The sequence below is a fragment of the Melanerpes formicivorus genome, unplaced genomic scaffold, assembly GCF_026170545.1.
Source record: "Melanerpes formicivorus ecotype bairdi unplaced genomic scaffold, bMelFor1.0.p_v2 SCAF_24, whole genome shotgun sequence".
In the NCBI taxonomy this organism is placed as follows: Eukaryota; Metazoa; Chordata; class Aves; order Piciformes; family Picidae; genus Melanerpes; species Melanerpes formicivorus.
This window is the reverse complement of record NW_027142376.1, coordinates 1,818,321-1,836,413: the sequence shown is the minus strand read 5'-3', so window position 1 is coordinate 1,836,413 and position 18,093 is coordinate 1,818,321. Positions and strand designations below refer to the sequence as shown.

At 44.3% G+C, this 18,093-nt stretch overlaps 1 protein-coding gene across 5 annotated transcripts in view; it reads left to right on the top strand.

Moving 5' to 3' along the window:
- The window catches only part of EZH2 (enhancer of zeste 2 polycomb repressive complex 2 subunit), a 45,080-nt gene that overhangs the window by 14,903 nt on the left and 12,084 nt on the right, over positions 1–18,093 (top strand). For 2 of the 5 annotated variants that reach the window (XM_068152581.1, XM_068152580.1), the window contains exons 2-12: positions 570–693; positions 1,909–2,037; positions 6,045–6,161; positions 6,985–7,123; positions 10,686–10,829; positions 11,349–11,451; positions 12,498–12,661; positions 14,653–14,744; positions 15,879–16,119; positions 17,257–17,426; positions 17,812–17,906. In XM_068152581.1, the coding sequence (XP_068008682.1) occupies positions 577–693; positions 1,909–2,037; positions 6,045–6,161; positions 6,985–7,123; positions 10,686–10,829; positions 11,349–11,451; positions 12,498–12,661; positions 14,653–14,744; positions 15,879–16,119; positions 17,257–17,426; positions 17,812–17,906 (1,511 nt within the window). In that variant the 5' untranslated portion in view covers positions 570–576. The remainder of the gene's footprint in view (positions 1–569; positions 694–1,908; positions 2,038–6,044; positions 6,162–6,984; positions 7,124–10,685; positions 10,830–11,348; positions 11,452–12,497; positions 12,662–14,652; positions 14,745–15,878; positions 16,120–17,256; positions 17,427–17,811; positions 17,907–18,093) is intronic. The other 3 variants (XM_068152584.1, XM_068152583.1, XM_068152582.1) reach the window with 3 other exon arrangements.

The following is an 18,093-nucleotide window of genomic DNA, read 5'->3' as shown; positions in this document are numbered from 1 at the left end:
AGAAGGGTAACAAAGCTGGGGAGGGGTTTGGAGCACAAGCCCTATGAGGAGAGGCTGAGGGAGCTGGGGTTGCTTAGCCTGGAGAAGAGGAGGCTCAGGGGTGACCTTATTGCTCTCTACAACTTCCTGAAGGGAGGCTGTAGCCAGGTGGGGGTTGGTCTCTTCTCCAAGGCAACCAGCACCAGAACAAGAGGACACAGTCTCAAGCTGTACCAGCGGAGGTTTAGGCTGGATGTTAGGAAGGAGTTCTTCACAGAAAGAGTGATTGGCCATTGGAATGAGCTGCCCAGGGGGGTGGTGGAGTCACCATCACTGGAGGTGTTTAGGAAGAGACTTGGTGGGGCACTTGGTGCCATGGTTTAGTTGATTAGGTGGTTTGGATGATAGGTTGGCCTCAATGATCTTGAAGGTCTCTTCCAACCTGGTTTGGTCTATTCTATTCTATTCTATTCTATTCTATTCTATTCTATTCTATTCTATTCTATTCTATTCTATAATGTCTACCCTCACTCTAACTTCCTCTGTAAGCAGTGGCATCAGATTTGCTAATGTTATTGTGTCTCTTGCAGGATAATCATGGGTCAGACAGGAAAAAAGTCTGAGAAGGGACCAATCTGTTGGCGAAAACGTGTGAAATCAGAGTACATGAGGCTGAGGCAGCTCAAGAGGTTCCGCCGTGCGGATGAGGTAAAGGTATGTCACCTGCTGATGCTGTGGCTTAAAAATATGATGCAAAAACTCATTTTCTTCTGCAGAATGAGTTGTGCTGCAGTAACCATCAACTGGCTGAAAACTTGTCTTAACGCTGTGACTTTAGAAACAGGTTTGATGCATTTATATCTGACTGAGTCATGGAATTGTTATGGTTGGAAAAGACCTCTAAGACCATTGAGTCCAAGCATCAGTGCAACACCACCATGGCCATTAAATCATGTTCCGGTGTGCCATGTCCACATGTGTCTGGAACACCTCCAGGAACAGTGACTTTACCATCTCCCTGGGCAGCCTGTTCCAATGCCTAACTACTCTCACAGGAAAGAAATTTTTCTCAATATTCAACCTGACCCTCCCCTGGCACAATTTCATAGAATCTTAAAATCATAGAATCAATAAGGTTGGAAAAGACCTCAAAGACCATCAAGTCCAACCTATAACCCAAGACCTCATGACTACTAAACCATGGCACCTAGTGCCACGTCCAGTCCCCTCTTGAACACCTCTTTAGGATGGTGACTCCACCACCTCCCTGGGCAGCACATTCCAATGGCTAACAACTCTTTCTGTGAAGAACTTTCTCCTCACCTCAAGCCTAAACTTCCCCTGGCATAGCTTGAGACTGTGTCCCTTGTTCTGGTGCTGGTTGCCTGGGAGAAGAGACCAACCCCTTCCTGTCTACAGCCTCCCTTCAGGTAGTTATAGAGAGCAATAAGGTTTCCCCTGAGCCTCCTCTTCTTAAGCTCATTTCCTCCTGTTCTATCACCTGATACTAGGGAGAAGAGACCAATCCCCACCTCAGTTCAGCCTCCTGTCAGGGAGTTGTAGAGAGCAATGAAGTCTCCCTTCACCACCCTCCCCCCCTTGCATGTCAAGTAGTAGAAGATACTGTGGAGAGCGAGAGTGGCAAATCCTTCAGCCACATACTCTTTTCTAATTCCATTTAGCATTTAATTCCATGCTAAACCTCTGAGCTTTTAACCATGAGAACATGGTTTGAGTTAAAGGGATAATGAACTATCTAAGCCTGACATTGAACTAATATTTGGATGGCTGAGTTTCGAGGACTTTATCCTCTCTGCTTTTATGTAGCTGGCTATTAACTGTTGCAACGTGTTAAGACACCAGCAGGTGAATTCAGAGCCTTCCATTGGATTGGTAACTTTTTACCCTTGTGGTTTGGTTTTTTTTTAGGGTATGTTTAACTCTAACCGCCAGAAGATCCTGGAAAGAACAGAAATCTTAAATCAAGAGTGGAAACAACGTAGGATACAGCCTGTTCACATCATGACTTCTGTGAGCTCATTGCGCGGGACCAGGGAGGTTGGTTAACATGTGTTGTGGTAATTCCCCTTGCGAGGTCCCTAGCACGCTTCTGTTTTATTCCTGCAAACTTGGCTGTTCTTGCTTTTTCTTTTTCAGCATGATGTGACTTGGAAGCTGTAAATATTTCGTAGGAGCCTCTTAAAGAGTTTATTTATTACTTACTTTGATTGTAGAACTTTTGGAAAGCAATCAGTGCATAGCAGGCTACCTGTGGTGGTTTGAGCCTTAACTGGGGCTTAAAAGCTCAGATGGGGGCAAGGCTGAGAATCCCTTCCCTGTTTCCCCCCCTCATCTTCCCCAATAGGGAGAGGAAAAAAAAGGGAGGGGAGCAAATCCACCAAGAAATAATTTGGGTTTGGCTTGGAAGTAGAGAGGCAAAGAATTTTTCTTTACACAGTACATACATATATATATATATTTATGTAACCATGACAGGCAGGGTTCACAAGGGTAAGAAACAAGGATGGATGGGAAAAGGAAAAGAAAAAATATGAGATACAGAACCAGTCCTTGCAAAGTGTGGAAGCAGCAGGGAGGACCACGTGGCAGGAGAGCGGCAAGCCAGTAGCAACTCTCTTTCATTCCCACGAGGCAGAAGGAAGAAAGAGAGCAATGGCTGCAAGGTCCTCCCCTGCTGGACAAGGAGTGGGGGGCAGTGGAACAGACCAAGTCAGTTTCCCAGGGGGGAAAACACCCTCCAGGGAGGGGCAAAAACTCTCACAAGCCCTCCCCCCCTGTTTTCAGGATGGGCGTAGCCCACCACGATACCTAGCTTTGAAGGACACACACAACAGTGGAACTTCTTTATTTCGCAGTGTCACACAGTATCACAGTACATTAGAGGTTGCAAGGAACCTCAAGAGATCCTCAAGTCCAACCCCCCTGCCAAAGCATGATTAGGGTAATCCGCACAGGAATGCATCCAGGTGGGTTTTGAAAGTTTCCAGAGAAGGAGACTCCACAACCTCCCTGGGCTGCCTCTTCCAGGGCTCTGTCACCCACCCCTCAGATATTTATGCACATTGATGAGATCCCCTCTCAGTCTTCTCAAGACTAAATAGTCCCAGGTCTCTCAGTCTCTCTTCATAGGGGAAATGCTCAAGTCCCGTAACCATCCTTGTAGCTCTCCATTGGATTCTCTCCAGCATCTCTCTGTCTTTCTTGAACTGGGGAGCCCAAAACTGGATTTAGTATTCTGGGTGTGGTCTCACCTTGGATCATACCTCAGCAGCCTTCATCAAACTGGTTTTGTATCCCTGATGTTGGGCATTTAATCTTGCTCCTATTACAGCTCGCCCATGCAGCAGTACAAATGAGTTGTTAACTTTGTTTCTTACTGAGCTTAAGCACATGAAAGCTGTCAACATGGTGACTTGACCAAGTTACCTTTATATTAATTGAACTCAATTAACCACAGAGGTTCTTAGAGAAATTAGCTGAGTTGTTGCACTCTTGTGTTGCACAAGCAGACTGGGTACTAAATGCATGAAAAACACTTCCATGGTTGTGATGTAATTTGAGCACCTAAACTGGTTTTTGTGTTGGTAGATTGAAATTTAAGCTTCCTGTATTCAGCAGATGTTAACTTTTCTTGGTTGCTCTTCAGGCATTTTTCTGAGCTATACCAGTTTGAAGATGTTTTTACAGACTCATATAATGGTTTGACTTGGGAGGGACCTTAATGATCAACTAGTTTCAGCCCCCTGCTAGAGGCAGGGACACCTCTGACTAGACCAGATTGCTCAAGACCCAATCCAACCTGCCTTTCCACTTAGACATCAAGCCTTTGACTGTCACTCTTTGAGTACAGTACAGTCATAACCCCCAAAGTGACCTCCTTTCAGTAGGATGAGAAGGAAAAGGCTTTTCTGTGAACAAGTTAAAACCAAAACACAACACTTTTCTTCAAGGAAACTTCCCAGATTTTCCTCTTCCTAAAATTACAGTGGGGAGCTGGCAGGTTGTGTCCTAGAGGTGCGTTTGTCTGTCTGCATCTTCAAACTCAAAGGACCTTTGAGTGTGTTTTGAAACAAGACTGAATAGGTAGCTACTCATCTACATCTCTGATAGAGAGCTCTGATAATAATGAACATGGGTACACATCCAGTGTGGGTGCTTTTGTTAGTAAAGGATAATTATTTTTTTAGCTTGATTCACTATTTTGAATGTTAATTTCCTGTCTGAATTGATAGAGCACACGAATTGTTGAATTCAAATCCATTCTCTGCCTCATGAGTCAGAACTCTTATGTTTGATTTAAGATTGCCGTGATTTATTAGTGAGAGAAATGAGACAAAGCAGTGGTGAGGGTTTTAAAAGATCACTTTAAAAATCTTTCTTGCCTAACGTGCTAAACTCTTTTTGAGTTGCACAGGACACTGGCTAGAAGTTTAGTGACCTGATGGAAAGGTTTTGAAAGAGTCTTCATGTGCTTGGTGAAGTTTTCTCCTCTGATCCAGTCAGGATAAACCAGAGACCACAAGATATCCTGTGCTGGCCTAATAAACATCAAGCTGAGCTCCACACCAAAACAATCACAGAATGGTTCAGGTTGGAAGGGACCTTAAAGATCATCTAGTTCTTGCTATGGACAGGGACACCTTCCACTAGACCAGGTTGCTCAAAGCCCCACAGTAGTGGGGCAACAAACTCAGAGTTTAAGTCACTGTAGAATCCTAGGTGGAAGAGACCTTAAAGATCATTTTGACATTGCCCGTTATGGGTCAGGCTTCTAGTTCCAAAGATAAAAGTTAGTATTTTATTTTTTTACTGTTATATTTTTCTTGTGAAATACCTGAAAAATGTGGTCAGTGGTTGCTGGCTAGAAAATGAAACATGAATATGAAATGGGAATAAAGCTCTAGCATAGGACAGTGTCTTGAGTATTGACACACAGAACAGAAATCTTAATTTCATTTGCTGCAGATGAAAAAGGAAAGAAATGATTCTGGCTTGTGTCATTCTGGCAGGGTGCTGTCTGTGATGCTGTTTGTTACATTACTTTGTGTATTTCTTTAGAAATGTGAAGCTCTGTTCATCTTTCCCTTCTGGAAAGGTGAAAGATCTTTTGTCTCCACTTCCTTTTTTCCTTTCAGGTAGCTATGATAGCTGTTCTAAGCTTTGTTTTAACCTGCCTCCAAATCCTCTCTGTTGTACTCTCCCTGGCTTTTCTATGTTCCTCTCTGCTTTTGTTTGTAACCTTTTTTGTTTTTTTCAGATTTCTTCATGCTGCTGTCTAAATATTTGAGAAAAGTCTGTCTGTGTCTGTTAAGTGTTGAACAGATGCAAGAATAACCCACTTGTCTTGGTTTTTTTTCTATAGCAAGTTTATATCTTGGGGGCTACAGAAACCTCTGACTCTCAAACTGCTCCCCCCAGTTCCTGTAGCTGAAAACCTCACTGACACATCCAGAGTTGTGTATTAAGGGTTAATTTTCATTTCTCTGTTGTAGCAGTGAGGCCTGAGGTTAGGATCAAGATAAACAGCTGATAATGGGGAAACAGGGCAGGAATTAACAAGAGATCTGTGAGGTTTATTTACTTCAGATGTCTTGCTGACATTAAAGTAGAATTCTATTAAAAAAAAAAAGTAGAAATAAGCCATGATTTCTGTGCTGAAGCCAGAGGGAATTCAGTTGCCTCTCTGGTGGCCTGAGTAAATACTCAAACCTAGTGCAGGAGCAACAGATGCTGAATGAGTTTGGTGATACCGAACATCATTTGAGTAATCTGAACAAAATACTCTCACAACCACTTACTCCTCAGTGGAAAAAACCCTCAGCATCTGCTGGCAAATGTTGCGACAGAGAAATAATTCTAGCCTCTTTTTTTCCTGCTAAACCTGTTCTTCTAATTATGCCCTAAAGACCTGATGTATTTCTCAAAGGCTGATATGGACTCATTTTGACAAACACTGAATTTGGTATGTTTTAGACTGTCCTCCTGTGATTTTGGTTTTGTTTCTGATGTTGCTATGTAAGTGTAACTTCAGCCTCTTGTTGCAGTGCTCTGTTACCAGCGACATAGACTTTCCCAAACAAGTCATCCCACTGAAGACTCTTAATGCTGTTGCCTCTGTGCCTATAATGTATTCATGGTCTCCCCTTCAACAGAATTTTATGGTAAGTTTAAACAAGTGCTGGGTAGAGAACTGTGTGCAGAAAAGGGAAATAAACTAGCTAAAATCTGGTACCAGTTACCCTCCCTTTCTTTTTGGTATTGCTAGTAAGGCAGTTATAATCACAGAATGCCAGCATAGGGTGGGTTGGAAGGGACCTCTGAAGATCATCCAGTCCAACCCACAGTAGATTGCCCAGGATCACAGCATCTGAGTGGGTTTGGAATCTTTCCAGAGAAGGAGACTCCACAACCTTTTTGGGCAGCCTGCTCCAGGGCTCCAGCACCCTCAAAGCAAAGTTTCTCCTCATGTACTGATGGAGTCTCCTGCATTCCATTTTGTGTCCATTGCCCCTTGTCCTGCCACTGGACATTGAGGAGAGTCTGATTCCATCCTCCTGATGCTCACCCTTTAGATATTCATAGCCATTAATGAAATTCCCCCTCAGTTTCCTCTTCTCCAGGCTAAACAGCCTCAGGTCTTTCAGTTTCAGCTCTTGTAAGCTGTCTAGCTTCCAGTCCCCTCAGCATCTTTGTGGCTCTCCATTGGACTCTCTCTAGTAGTTCCCTGTCTCTCCTGAACTGGGAATCACAGGACTGGAAGCAGGGCCCACCTCTCAAGTCTGTCCAGGTGGCTCTGGATGATGAGATGAACAAAGATATGAGGGCTTTGTTTTGTTTGCCTGCTTAATGGTTCATGTGACAAAGCAGTGAAACCAGTTGGTAAACCTTAATAGCTAGACATGCATAGGTTGTGAAAACAGCAAAGCAAGAGTGGTCAGCTGACAAGGCAATTCATAATGATTTGATGATAAATGTTGTTACCAGGTAGAGGATGAAACTGTTTTACATAACATTCCATACATGGGAGATGAAGTGCTTGACCAGGATGGTACATTTATTGAAGAACTGATCAAGAACTATGATGGGAAAGTGCATGGAGACAGAGGTGAGCCCAAACACTCAGGTATACTAATCACTTCCTACTTAAATGATTGTTGTCAGTGTTGCTTGATTGTTACAGTAGAATCTCTAGAATCCTTAAATTGTGTGAACATTGGGTATCAGAGGCTTCCTTAGTTCCATAGATTACTTTGTGTTTTCATAAGGCTGCAAAGTATGGTAGTCCTGGGAAATTAAATGCATTAACTTATTCCCTATGACCATACATTGATTCATCTTAATGCCTAGTTGCAACCTTGATCTTGAATTTCATGTTCAGAGATTGGAATGTAATAGTGTAATTTCCTTATGTGTCTCCTGCCTAGCAGAAAGTGGCAGGAGAAATATGCAGGGCTCTGATAAATGATAACACTTGCAGCTGTGATTTGATTTTGATGGAATAACCACTTGTGGGTTTTAGTTTGTTGTTTGGTGGTAGTGGGTTTTTATTTTGTTTTGGGAATTTGTTTGGTGTGGTTTTGTTGGGTTTGGGGGTTTGTTTTTTTGGGGTTTGTGTCTTTTTCTGTTTGGTTTCTTTTGGGGTTTTGTAAGGGGGTTTGTTTGCTTGCTTTGGGTTTTGTTTTTTCCCTCTAAGAAAATTATTAGCTACTTAAAAACCTTTCTGTAAGTCAGCTCTACAAGGTTATATCCTCCTGTTGATACACTCTAGCTACGTATTATTAGGTGTAGTTTACCTTTTATTCTGTGCAGGAGCTGGAGTACTTGTGTTTTGGTTTGCTAAAGTCTCAGTGAGTCATCAACCTTCTGTGTCCTCTGTGTGCTTGCTCAGAATTGGCTTCTACATGCCTGAGCTACACAGTTGTTTTTCTGGCCTCTGTGTGTCCCCCTTCACAGAAATATTCCAAATCCCACCCCAAAATGGGCACTTGTTTTCTAAAACTCCTTAGACTTCTGTTCATGCTGGAGTGACTGAGACAGAGAACTGCATTTTTTGAGTACACCATGTGCCACTCATGAAGGTTCAGGCTGCAGTTCAACAGGAAATGATGCCCAGTCCTATGCCAGCCTCGTTAATGTCCTCAGGGTAGCTGGTATCTTGATATTTCATGAGGAACATAAAATGTTCCATGGAGGATATTTTCACAGGTATGCTGAGTGTTGACATCCTTGTCAGAAAACTGGTTATGGCAAGATGGTGACATTGCTAGTAAATGTCTTCAATTATTGCTTTAATTTATTATTAAATGAATCTAGCTTTAAAATCAATCTTGTTTCACTGTCTTGAGTCCCAGGATTATGATGGCAATTGCTGTTACTGTAGGTGCTTCAAAAACTATGGATTGAAAACAGAAAGATGTTGTATTTTGTTTGTTCTCCCAGTAACTGGTTTTCTTGAGTGACTGTAATTCAATGTCAAGGCTGTAGGAATCTGTAATCCAGAGGCTTTCCCATATAGGAGTCAGAATTGTCAACTTCCTCTGAAACTGCACTTTTGGGAGAAAAATTCATATTAACATTTTTGTGCATGTTTAATGAGGCATCTGGTGAGGGATAGACCCATTAGGGCCCTTCAGGTTACACTTTGGCCTGCAGCACAACAGTTCCACATAGCTCACAGTTTAGCAAAAAAATCACAGAATCCCAGTGTGATGAAGGTTGGAAGGGACCTCTGGGGATCATGAAGTCCAACTCCCATGCTAAAGCAGGGGAACCCACAGCAGGTTGCCAGGTGAATTTGGAATCTCTCCAGAGAAGGAGACTCCACAGCCTCACTGGGCAGCCTTCTCCAGGGCTGCAGCACCTTCACATAAAAAAAGTTTTTTCTGTCAGTAAGAGCCACTGAAAAGAGCCCAACCCCATCCTCTTGCCCTACACCCTTTGAGCATTGAGATCCCCTCTCAGGCTGCTCTTCTCCAGGCTAAACAGCCCCAGGACTCTCAGCCTCTCCTCCTCATAGAGATGCTCCAGTGCCCTCAGCATCTTTGTAGTCCCCACTGGACTCTCTGCAGTAGTTCCCTGCCTGTTTTGAACTGGGGAGCCTGCAACAGCACACAGTACTCCAGATGTGGCCTGACTAGAGCAGAGTACATGGGGAAGAGAGCCTCCCTCAACCTGCTGGTCACACTATTCTTAATGCACTCCAGGAGACTGTTGGCCTTCTTGGCCACAAGAGCACACTGCTGGCTCATGGTTGCCAGCAGTCTCTGTCAGCACCAACTCTGCTTTTCCGCTCTGCAGCAATGCTCTATGGGTCTGTGCTGCCCATTGAATGTCACAGCAGAATAGAAGCCAGGAAGCAGATCTGTGCATGAGATTTAACACATCCAAGTGCCAGGTTCTGCACATTGGCCACAACAACCCCATGCAGTGCTACAGGCTGGGGTCAGAGTGGCTGGAGAGCAGCCAGGCAGAGAGGGACCTGGGGGTACTGGTCAATGGTATGCTGAACATGAGCCTGCAGTGTGCCCAGGCAGCCAGGAGGGCCAATGGCATCCTGGCCTGCATCAGGAACAGTGTGACCAGCAGGAGCAGGGAAGTTATTCTGCCCCTGTACTCAGCACTGGTTAGGCCACACCTTGAGTCCTGTATCTAGTTCTGGGCCCCTCAGTTTAGGAAAGCTGTTGAGTTGCTGTAATGTGTCCAGAGAAGGGCAACAAAGTTGGGGAGGGGTTTGGAACACGAGCCCTATGAGAAGAGGCTGAGGGAGCTGGGGTTGCTTAGCCTGGAGAAGAGGAGGCTCAGGGGAGATCTCATTGCTGTCTAGAACTACCTTAAGGGAGGTTGTAGCCAGGTGGGGGTTGGTCTCTTCTCCTAGGTGAGCAGCACCAGAACAAGAGGACACAGTCTCAAGCTACACCAGGGGAGGTTTAGGCTGGATGTTAGGAAGAAGTTCTTCACAGAAAGAGTGATTGGCCATTGGAATGGGCTGCCCAGGGAGGTGGTGGAGTCACCATCACTGGAGGTGTTTAGGAAGAGACTTGGTGGGGCACTTGGTGCCATGGTTTAGTTGATTAGATGGCGTTGGACGATAGGTTGGACTCGATGATCTTGAAGGTCTTTTCCAACCTGGTTAATTCTATTCTATTTTTCAGTTTGCTCTTGAGGTGTCTGTAAAATAACTTGATTCTTTTTTAGCACCCTGCCATTGGCATCTGTAGTGGGGATGTGGATGCTCTGGAACTGCCAACCAAAACTTTCCCTTCCCTAGCTCCCCGGAGGATAGCTTCATAGACTGTTTGTATGCATGTCCAGGCTGGCTTAACCCAGCCATGCTGGAATTTGGATTCTGGTGTAAAATCTCCTCAGTACTCTAGCTGTGAAGTTATTTTTATGTCTTCCAAGGAAGAGATTTATTTATCTCTATTGACATGAAGCACAGGGGGTCAGGAAAAGAATAACTTTGCCAAGCTTCTTTCACCCCTTCCAAGCTGTCAGCCCAAGAAACAGATACTGAGTGTTCTACCTCTTTGTGGTTCATCCATTGAGAACAAAGAGGGGGAAAATCCCAAGATGTTTTTCATAAGTGACAACATTTGCCATAATTGAATACAAATATAAGCAGGACTGAAAATACTTCATCTGCACCTCATGCTTTTCTGTTCACTCCAAATTTTGCTGAATTGCAGAGTGTGGATTTATCAATGATGAAATATTTGTTGAGCTGGTCAATGCACTTGGTCAATATAGTGATGATGAAGATGATGATGATGGAGATGATAATCCTGAGGAAAGAGATGACAAGCAGAAAGATCGGGAAGGTACCAGGATGGGTATGTCTGCCGGCAAACTTGAAAACCAAAACCCCTTCTCTTTAATCACCCAATGCACTTGTTCACTCCTTTCTACTTGATAGTTTCCAGGTCCATAGTAGCATTGTCTTCTTCAGCGTTTCTTTTGACATCTACTTCAAGAGTTGTACAGAGAACACCACAAAAAGGTGGTTTTGCCAGTTTCTGGTTTATCTGCATACTGAGGCAGTCAAATGGACTCCAAATTAGTCATGGTCCTGCCTGATAAATGCTTTGGTGCTTCACAGAAATGAAAATATAGTTCTAAAGTAGGTAGAGATCTGAATTGCCATCTCCACCTGCTGGTGGAACAGCAGTTTCTCAAAGTTTGCTGGCAGGTTTTGTCTGTAATTTAGAAAGAGGCCCCTTTTGCTTCCTCTGTTTTTCATTTCACTATTAGTATTTTGGTGAAGTTACCCTTTCTCTGAGCACCATCTTGCAGCAGCAAAGGAGAAGAAACATAATTGGTTTTGTTTTCCCAATGTCGTGCTTCTTTGACAGAGAAAGAAAGCCACCCACCTCGACGCTTTCCTTCTGACAAGATATTTGAAGCCATTTCCTCGATGTTTCCAGACAAGGGTACAGCAGAAGAACTGAAAGAGAAGTAAGACAATATTCCTTAGGATATATTACTGCATAGGTTTGTGAAACTTGACTTTGAAGTATTTGTTCATTAGGAATGGTCCACCTTCCTGCTGGGTGCTGCAATGGTTGTGCAACTTGAAGGTTAGATTTATGGTCTTAGAGGTCTTGTCCAACCTTAACGATGCTGAGGGAGCTGGGCTTGCTTAGCCTGGAGAAGAGGAGGCTCAGGGGAGACCTTATTGCTCTCTACAGCTACCTGAAGGGAGATTGTAGACAGGAAGGGGTTGGTCTCTTCTCCCAGGCAACCAGCACCAGAACAAGAGGACAGAGTCTCAAGCTGTGCCAGGGGAAGTTTAGGCTCGAGGTGAGGAGAAAGTTCTTCACAGAGAGAGTTGTTAGTCATTGGAATGTGCTGCCCAGGGAGGTGGTGGAGTCACCATCCCTGGAGGTGTTCAAGAGGGGATTGGACATGGCACTTGGTGCCATGGTTTAGTAGTCATGAGGTGTTGGGTGACAGGTTGGACTTGATGATCTTTGAGGTCTTTTCCAACCTTATTGATTCTATGATTCTATGAACTTCTACAAGTGATACTTGAAGGAAACTGGCTGCTCCTGCCTAGTCATACAACACAGAGGTGCACATGCTTCATAATTTGTGTTAGTTTTTGAGGTGGTAAAATTAGGGATGTGGTCTAGTGGTGGACTTGACAGTGTTGGGTTGATGGTTAAACCTGATGATCTTGGGGGTCTTTTCCACCCATGATGACTCTTATGAATTAAAGCTTAAAGAAAAAGTCTCCTTTTTGGAGTTGGTGAGTAATATATATGAGGGGATGATGGTCCAGAAAACAAATGCATTCTTTCCCAACCAATTTTATAATTCTGTTAATGAGTGAGGAATTAATTACTTGTCACATTAGTGACACAGTGACCTTTCTAGCTGGCACCTCTTCCTTACATCTTTTTTTTTGGTTTGTCACATTCCAGAGGTACTGGAATGAAACCCAACGATTTGTTGTTATTATTCTTATGCTGAATAAATAACCCTTATTTCTTTCTCCTCAGATACAAAGAACTCACTGAGCAGCAGCTTCCTGGAGCTCTTCCTCCTGAATGCACACCAAACATAGATGGACCAAATGCCAAATCTGTTCAGAGGGAGCAAAGCCTGCACTCTTTTCACACACTCTTCTGTAGACGCTGTTTCAAGTACGATTGCTTCCTACATCGTAAGTACAGTCAGTCTTCTTGTCTAGCTCCTACTTTCTTGCAAGCCAGGAACATTTTAAAGTACTGAAAGATGCCGTGCAGAAAGAAAGAAAGGGCAGGAAAAAATTACAGCAGTAATACTGCTGAAACTTCATGAAAGCAACTTAGAGGATCATGGAATTGTTCTGGTTGGAAAAGACCTGAGATCATTGAGTCTAACCACCAACCCAACACCACCATGGCCATTAAACCATGTCCCCACATTTCTTGAGCACCTGATGGAAACCATGAGCCTGGGGGCATTGTCATTGAGGTGGTCAGGACACAAAGGAGAGTAGTGCTGGATGATGCTTGAGCAGAGAGCATCAGCTGGGAATGCAGCCCCCTGAAATGGCCCCAGCTCAAACTGTCCTCGTTTTCAAGCTGATTTTTTTGGTTAAATTCTGAATTTACACTTGGTGTGGAGCAAAAATTTTTACCAGAACTCTGGATACCACCAGTGCAAAATGCAGCCCAAGAAAAACCGGGAACGAACGACACCCCTCCATCAGTCCATGAAGGGATTCGGCTGAAGTCTGAGAGGAGCTGGTTTACAAAGAGGTTCCTCTGCAACTCTGACATCATTTTGTAGTGAAAACTAGACCTCAAAACACTGAATGCACATGTTGTGGGGTTGTTTGTGTCCTCTTTTTATGAGTTCATGCAGAATTTATGTCTTGGGCTAACCTGTGACATTACTCCTCTTTTTATACTCTTCAAGAAAAGCTCATAGTTTTCTACCACTATTTCTGTGTTACACTTCCTCAGTTTGTGCATGGAATATATTTCTCCATAAAAACCACCTGGTTCATCAGATTGGCTTCATTTTCCACCAGGGAGAATAAATACCCATGAAGAGTTTTATCTTTTATTCTCTCAGGTTACTTTCTACCCACATTACTTTGACAGGAAGAACAGTTTCATGAGTGAGTCTGAGAACTTGTGATGTCCTTTCCACTGAGTGGCTTTCCTGTTGCCCCATTCTGTTGAGGGAAGGATTTAACAGTGATGTGAGTTATGATGCTAGTTAGCAGTGATGTTAGTTTCCATTTGATAAGCATGGAGAAAGAGGGGAGATCCTGGACTGCTTCTTGAAACAATCTTTTTTCTAAGAATGGATTTAAATATAAAGGGGAACCTAAGAGTCCAAGCTGAAGTGGTTTCAGCTTGCAGTTGAGTACTGTGATGCCCTCTGTTTCAAATTAACTTCCTCTTTTGACTTCACTTGCATGTTCCACCCTGAGTGTGCATGCATGGGGTCGTTTAATCTGGAGGAGAAGAGGCTGAAGGGAGACCTCATTGCTCTCTACAGGAGGTTGGAGTGAGGTGAGGGTTGTTCTCTCCTCCCTAGTATCAAGTGATAGGATGAGAGGAAATAGCCTAAAATTGTGCCAGGGGAGGTTTAGGTTGGGTTTTAGGAAAAACTTCTTCCCTGCAGGAGTGGTCAGGCATTGGAGCAGGCTGCCCAGGAAGAGGTGGTGGAGTCACCATCCCTGGAAGTGTTCAAAAAATGTGCACATATTTTAGTGGTGGATTTGGCCATCTTGGGTTAATGGTTGGATTTGATGATCTCAGAGATATTTTCCAACCTCAGTGATTCTGTGATTCCATCTGGGTTTGTTGAGCATCTTGCTGCAGCCTTTCCAGATTTCAGTTAAAGAAGGTGTGTCTGGAAGAGTTTCTAAGACTTCCAGCACAACCAGGCAGGTCAGTCTCTCTGAAAACATCCTGCTGGGAGGCAGGGACTGCACGGGAGGAGCGCTGGTAGAGACGAGTGGGTAGGAAACTGCCATTCTCTGTGTGTTTAAGTGACAAGTGTGATGTCACTAGATAAGGGTGTCTTGGGTTTTGTTCTATTTACTGTCATTTTCATTTTGGATTAGGCAGGGGTTTGGTATACCTCATGTTCTGGGTACTGTTTGATGCATTGTTTCACATTCAGCCTTAGAAATGTGATGTTTTGATCCAACAGCATTCCATGCAACTCCCAACACCTACAAACGGAAGAACACAGAAACAGCGTTAGACAATAAGCCCTGTGGACCTCACTGCTATCAACATCTGGTAAGATAATGTCATCTGGTGGAATTCCATAAGTGGAATTATTAAGCAAGCTACACTTAGAGTAAGGACATGCTAGGTCTGTGAGCTGTGTGCGCTCAAGTGTGTTGTCTTCAGTCTGTGCGAAAGGGAAGAGTCAACTTCCAAGCATCAAATCAAAGTCTGAAGTATAAATAAGTTTTAGCTCTACAAGATGTAGCCTGAGATACTTGTAGGAAAGAAAGATTGTAAAGTTCTTCACAGAGAGAGTTGTTAGCCACTGGAATGGGCTGCCCCGGGAGGTGGTGGAGTCACTGTCCCTGGAGGTGTTCAAAAAGGGATTTTTGAACACTTGGTGCCATGGTTTAGTAGTCATGAGGTGTTGGGTGACAGGTTAGACTTGATGATCTTTGAGGTCTTTTCCAACCTTGTTGATTCTATGATTCTATGGTTATCCTGGGCTGCATCAAAAGCAATGTACACAGCAGGTCCAGGGAGGTGATTCTGCCCCTCCACTCTCCTGAGGCCCCACCTGGAGTATTGTGTCCAGTTCTGGAGTCCCCAGCACAAGATGATATCAAACTGTTGGAGCAGGTCATGAGAAGGCCATGAAGATGATCAGAGAACTGGAGCATCCTCTGCTGTGAGGACAGGCTGAGGGAGTTGTTCAGCCTGGAGAAGAGAAGGCTCTGAGGAGATCTTAGAGCAGCCTTCCTGTATTGGAAGGAGGCTACAGGAGAGCTGGAGAGGGACTTTTGACAAAGGGATGGAGTGACAGGATGAGGACTAATGGCTTCAAACTGGAAGAAGTTGGTTTGAGATGCGACCCTGGGAGGAAACTCTTCCCTGTGAAGTGGTGAGGCACTGAAACAGATTGTCCAGAGAAGCTGTGGAGACTTCAAGTCTGATAGTGTTGAAAGGCAGATTGGACAGGGCCTTGAGCAGATTGGTCTAGTGGAAGGTATCCCTGCCCATGTCAGGGAGGTGGGAACTAGATGATCTTTAAGGTCCCTCCCAACCCAAACCATTCTACAGTTCCGTGGCTTGTCAAGTTAGTGATAGAGTATGGAAGGAGAGCATGCTCTCCACCTCATGCCTGACCACAGGCAGAAACACTTTTTGATTCTTTTGCTGACAATTGTGGTGGTTTGTGTCCAGGAAGGGGCAAAGGAGTTTGCAGCTGCCTTGACCGCTGAGCGTATCAAGACACCGCCAAAGCGCCCAGGTGGCCGCCGAAGGGGAAGGCTTCCAAACAACACAAGCAGACCCAGCACACCAACCATAAATGTCTTGGAATCAAAGGACACAGACAGTGACAGAGAAGCTGGAACTGAAACTGGAGGAGAAAACAATGATAAGGAAGAAGAAGAAAAGAAAGATGAAACATCCAGTTCATCTGGTAAGGCTGGGCAGTGCTGCTGTGTTCAGTTAGCTGCAGTGCTTGAGAGGGTGGAAAAAACACCAAACAGTAGAGCAAGGAGATCCCAGAAGCCAAGTAGTGGAATGTGGGGAGTGGAGTGAAAAGCCACAGTGCTGCTATGGGTTAAATCAAATAGAGCCTTGGAAGGAGATTTCCAGACTGCCTCCTTTCCTGTGTGGAGTTGAGATCTAGCAAGCAAAGAGTCATTTCCGTAGTTACTGTGGCCTGATTCTTCATTTCTTTAAGAGGGATGTGAAAAGGTTAGAGTTTGACCTACTGGAAAGCTTCTTCATGCAGAAGGACCTGAGAATGCTGGTGGACAGCAAGTTCACCATGAGCCAGCAGTATGCTCTGGTGGCCAAGAAGACCAGTGGTCTCCTGGGGTGCGTTCAAAAGACTGTGGCCAGGTTCTCCTGCCCCTGTACTCTGCCCTAGTCAGGACACATAGGGGGTATCATGTCCAGTTGTGGGCTCCCCAGTTCAAGAGAGACAGGGAACTACTGGAGAGAGTCCAGTAGGGGCTTTGAAGGTGCTGAGGGACCTGGAGCATCTCTGTGAAGAGGAAAGGCTTAGAGCCCTGGGGCTGTTAAGCCTAGACCAGAGCATCCTGAGAGGGGATCTTCTCAGTGCTCAGCAAGAGCTAGAGGGTGGAGGGGCAAGAGGATGGGGCTGGGTTCTTTTCAGTGGTGCCTAGTGACAGGACAAGGGGCCATGGACACAAAATGGAACCCAGGAAGTTCCATCTGAACAGGAAGAGAAACTTATTTGCTCTGAGGGTGCTGGAGCCCTGGAGCAGGCTGCCCAGAGAGGTTGTGGAGTCTCCTCTGGAGAGATTCCAAACCCACCCAGACATTGTGATCCTGGGCAGCCTGCTGTGGGTGTCCCTGCTTTAGCAGAGGGGCTGGACTACAATGATCTGCAGAGGTCCCTTCCAACCAACCCCCACCATGCTGGGATTCTGTGAAAAGTGCTGTTTTGTTAGGATATATAGGTGAGGAAACCACAACAAAACCCTGGAATATTTTTAACTACAGTTAATAATTTGACATTTTATGGTCTCCATTAACATCCTGAATCGGCCTCACACTGAACCACACTCTCAACTGTTTTTCACAGAAGCAAATTCTAGGTGTCAAACACCAATAAAGATGAAGCCAAATATTGAGCCTCCAGAGAATGTGGAATGGAGTGGTGCAGAAGCCTCCATGTTTCGAGTTCTTATTGGCACTTACTATGACAACTTCTGTGCGATTGCCAGACTGATTGGGACCAAAACATGCAGGCAGGTAAGAAGGCAAGCTGCTCACTAAGGGCGATACTGTTTGACTTGTAAAATTGAAGCAAAGAAATAATAGTGTTGATTAGTACAAGGGGAAGTGATGTCATTTTCTTGGTTTGCCCAAGCACGAGAGTGCTGTGGTGCAGATGTGTGCCACAAACCTGTAAAAGTTAGCTTTGAAACGTTTTTTAAAATCAAATTTACAGGAAGTTTTAACTTAAACTGTTCTTAAATGACAAAAATAATCAACTTTAGACATACTGAAAAGAGCCTGTGAGTGGGTATGATCTGTGAGTTGTTGGTTAGAGGAAACCATACTGACTTAGCAAATGAGCAGCTTTCTACTGGTGAGAGATTTATTGTGGATGTATTGTGGTATCTCTTGTTGTTAGGTGTATGAGTTTAGAGTAAAGGAATCTAGTATTATTGCTCCAGTCCCTGCTGAAGATGTTGATACTCCTCCCAGAAAGAAGAAAAGGAAACACAGGTAAATCTGTTACTAAATTACCTTAGCCTAACAATACATTGGAGATACAGGGGATCAAACCTAAAAGTGTTTTGGAGGAAAAGTCATGCAACTCTCTTCTTTTTTACTTTCAACAAACAAAAATATATGCAGGAAATAGAAGAAAATGATGTTTGGTCACTTTTCTTCCTCTGTCCTCATATTGGCA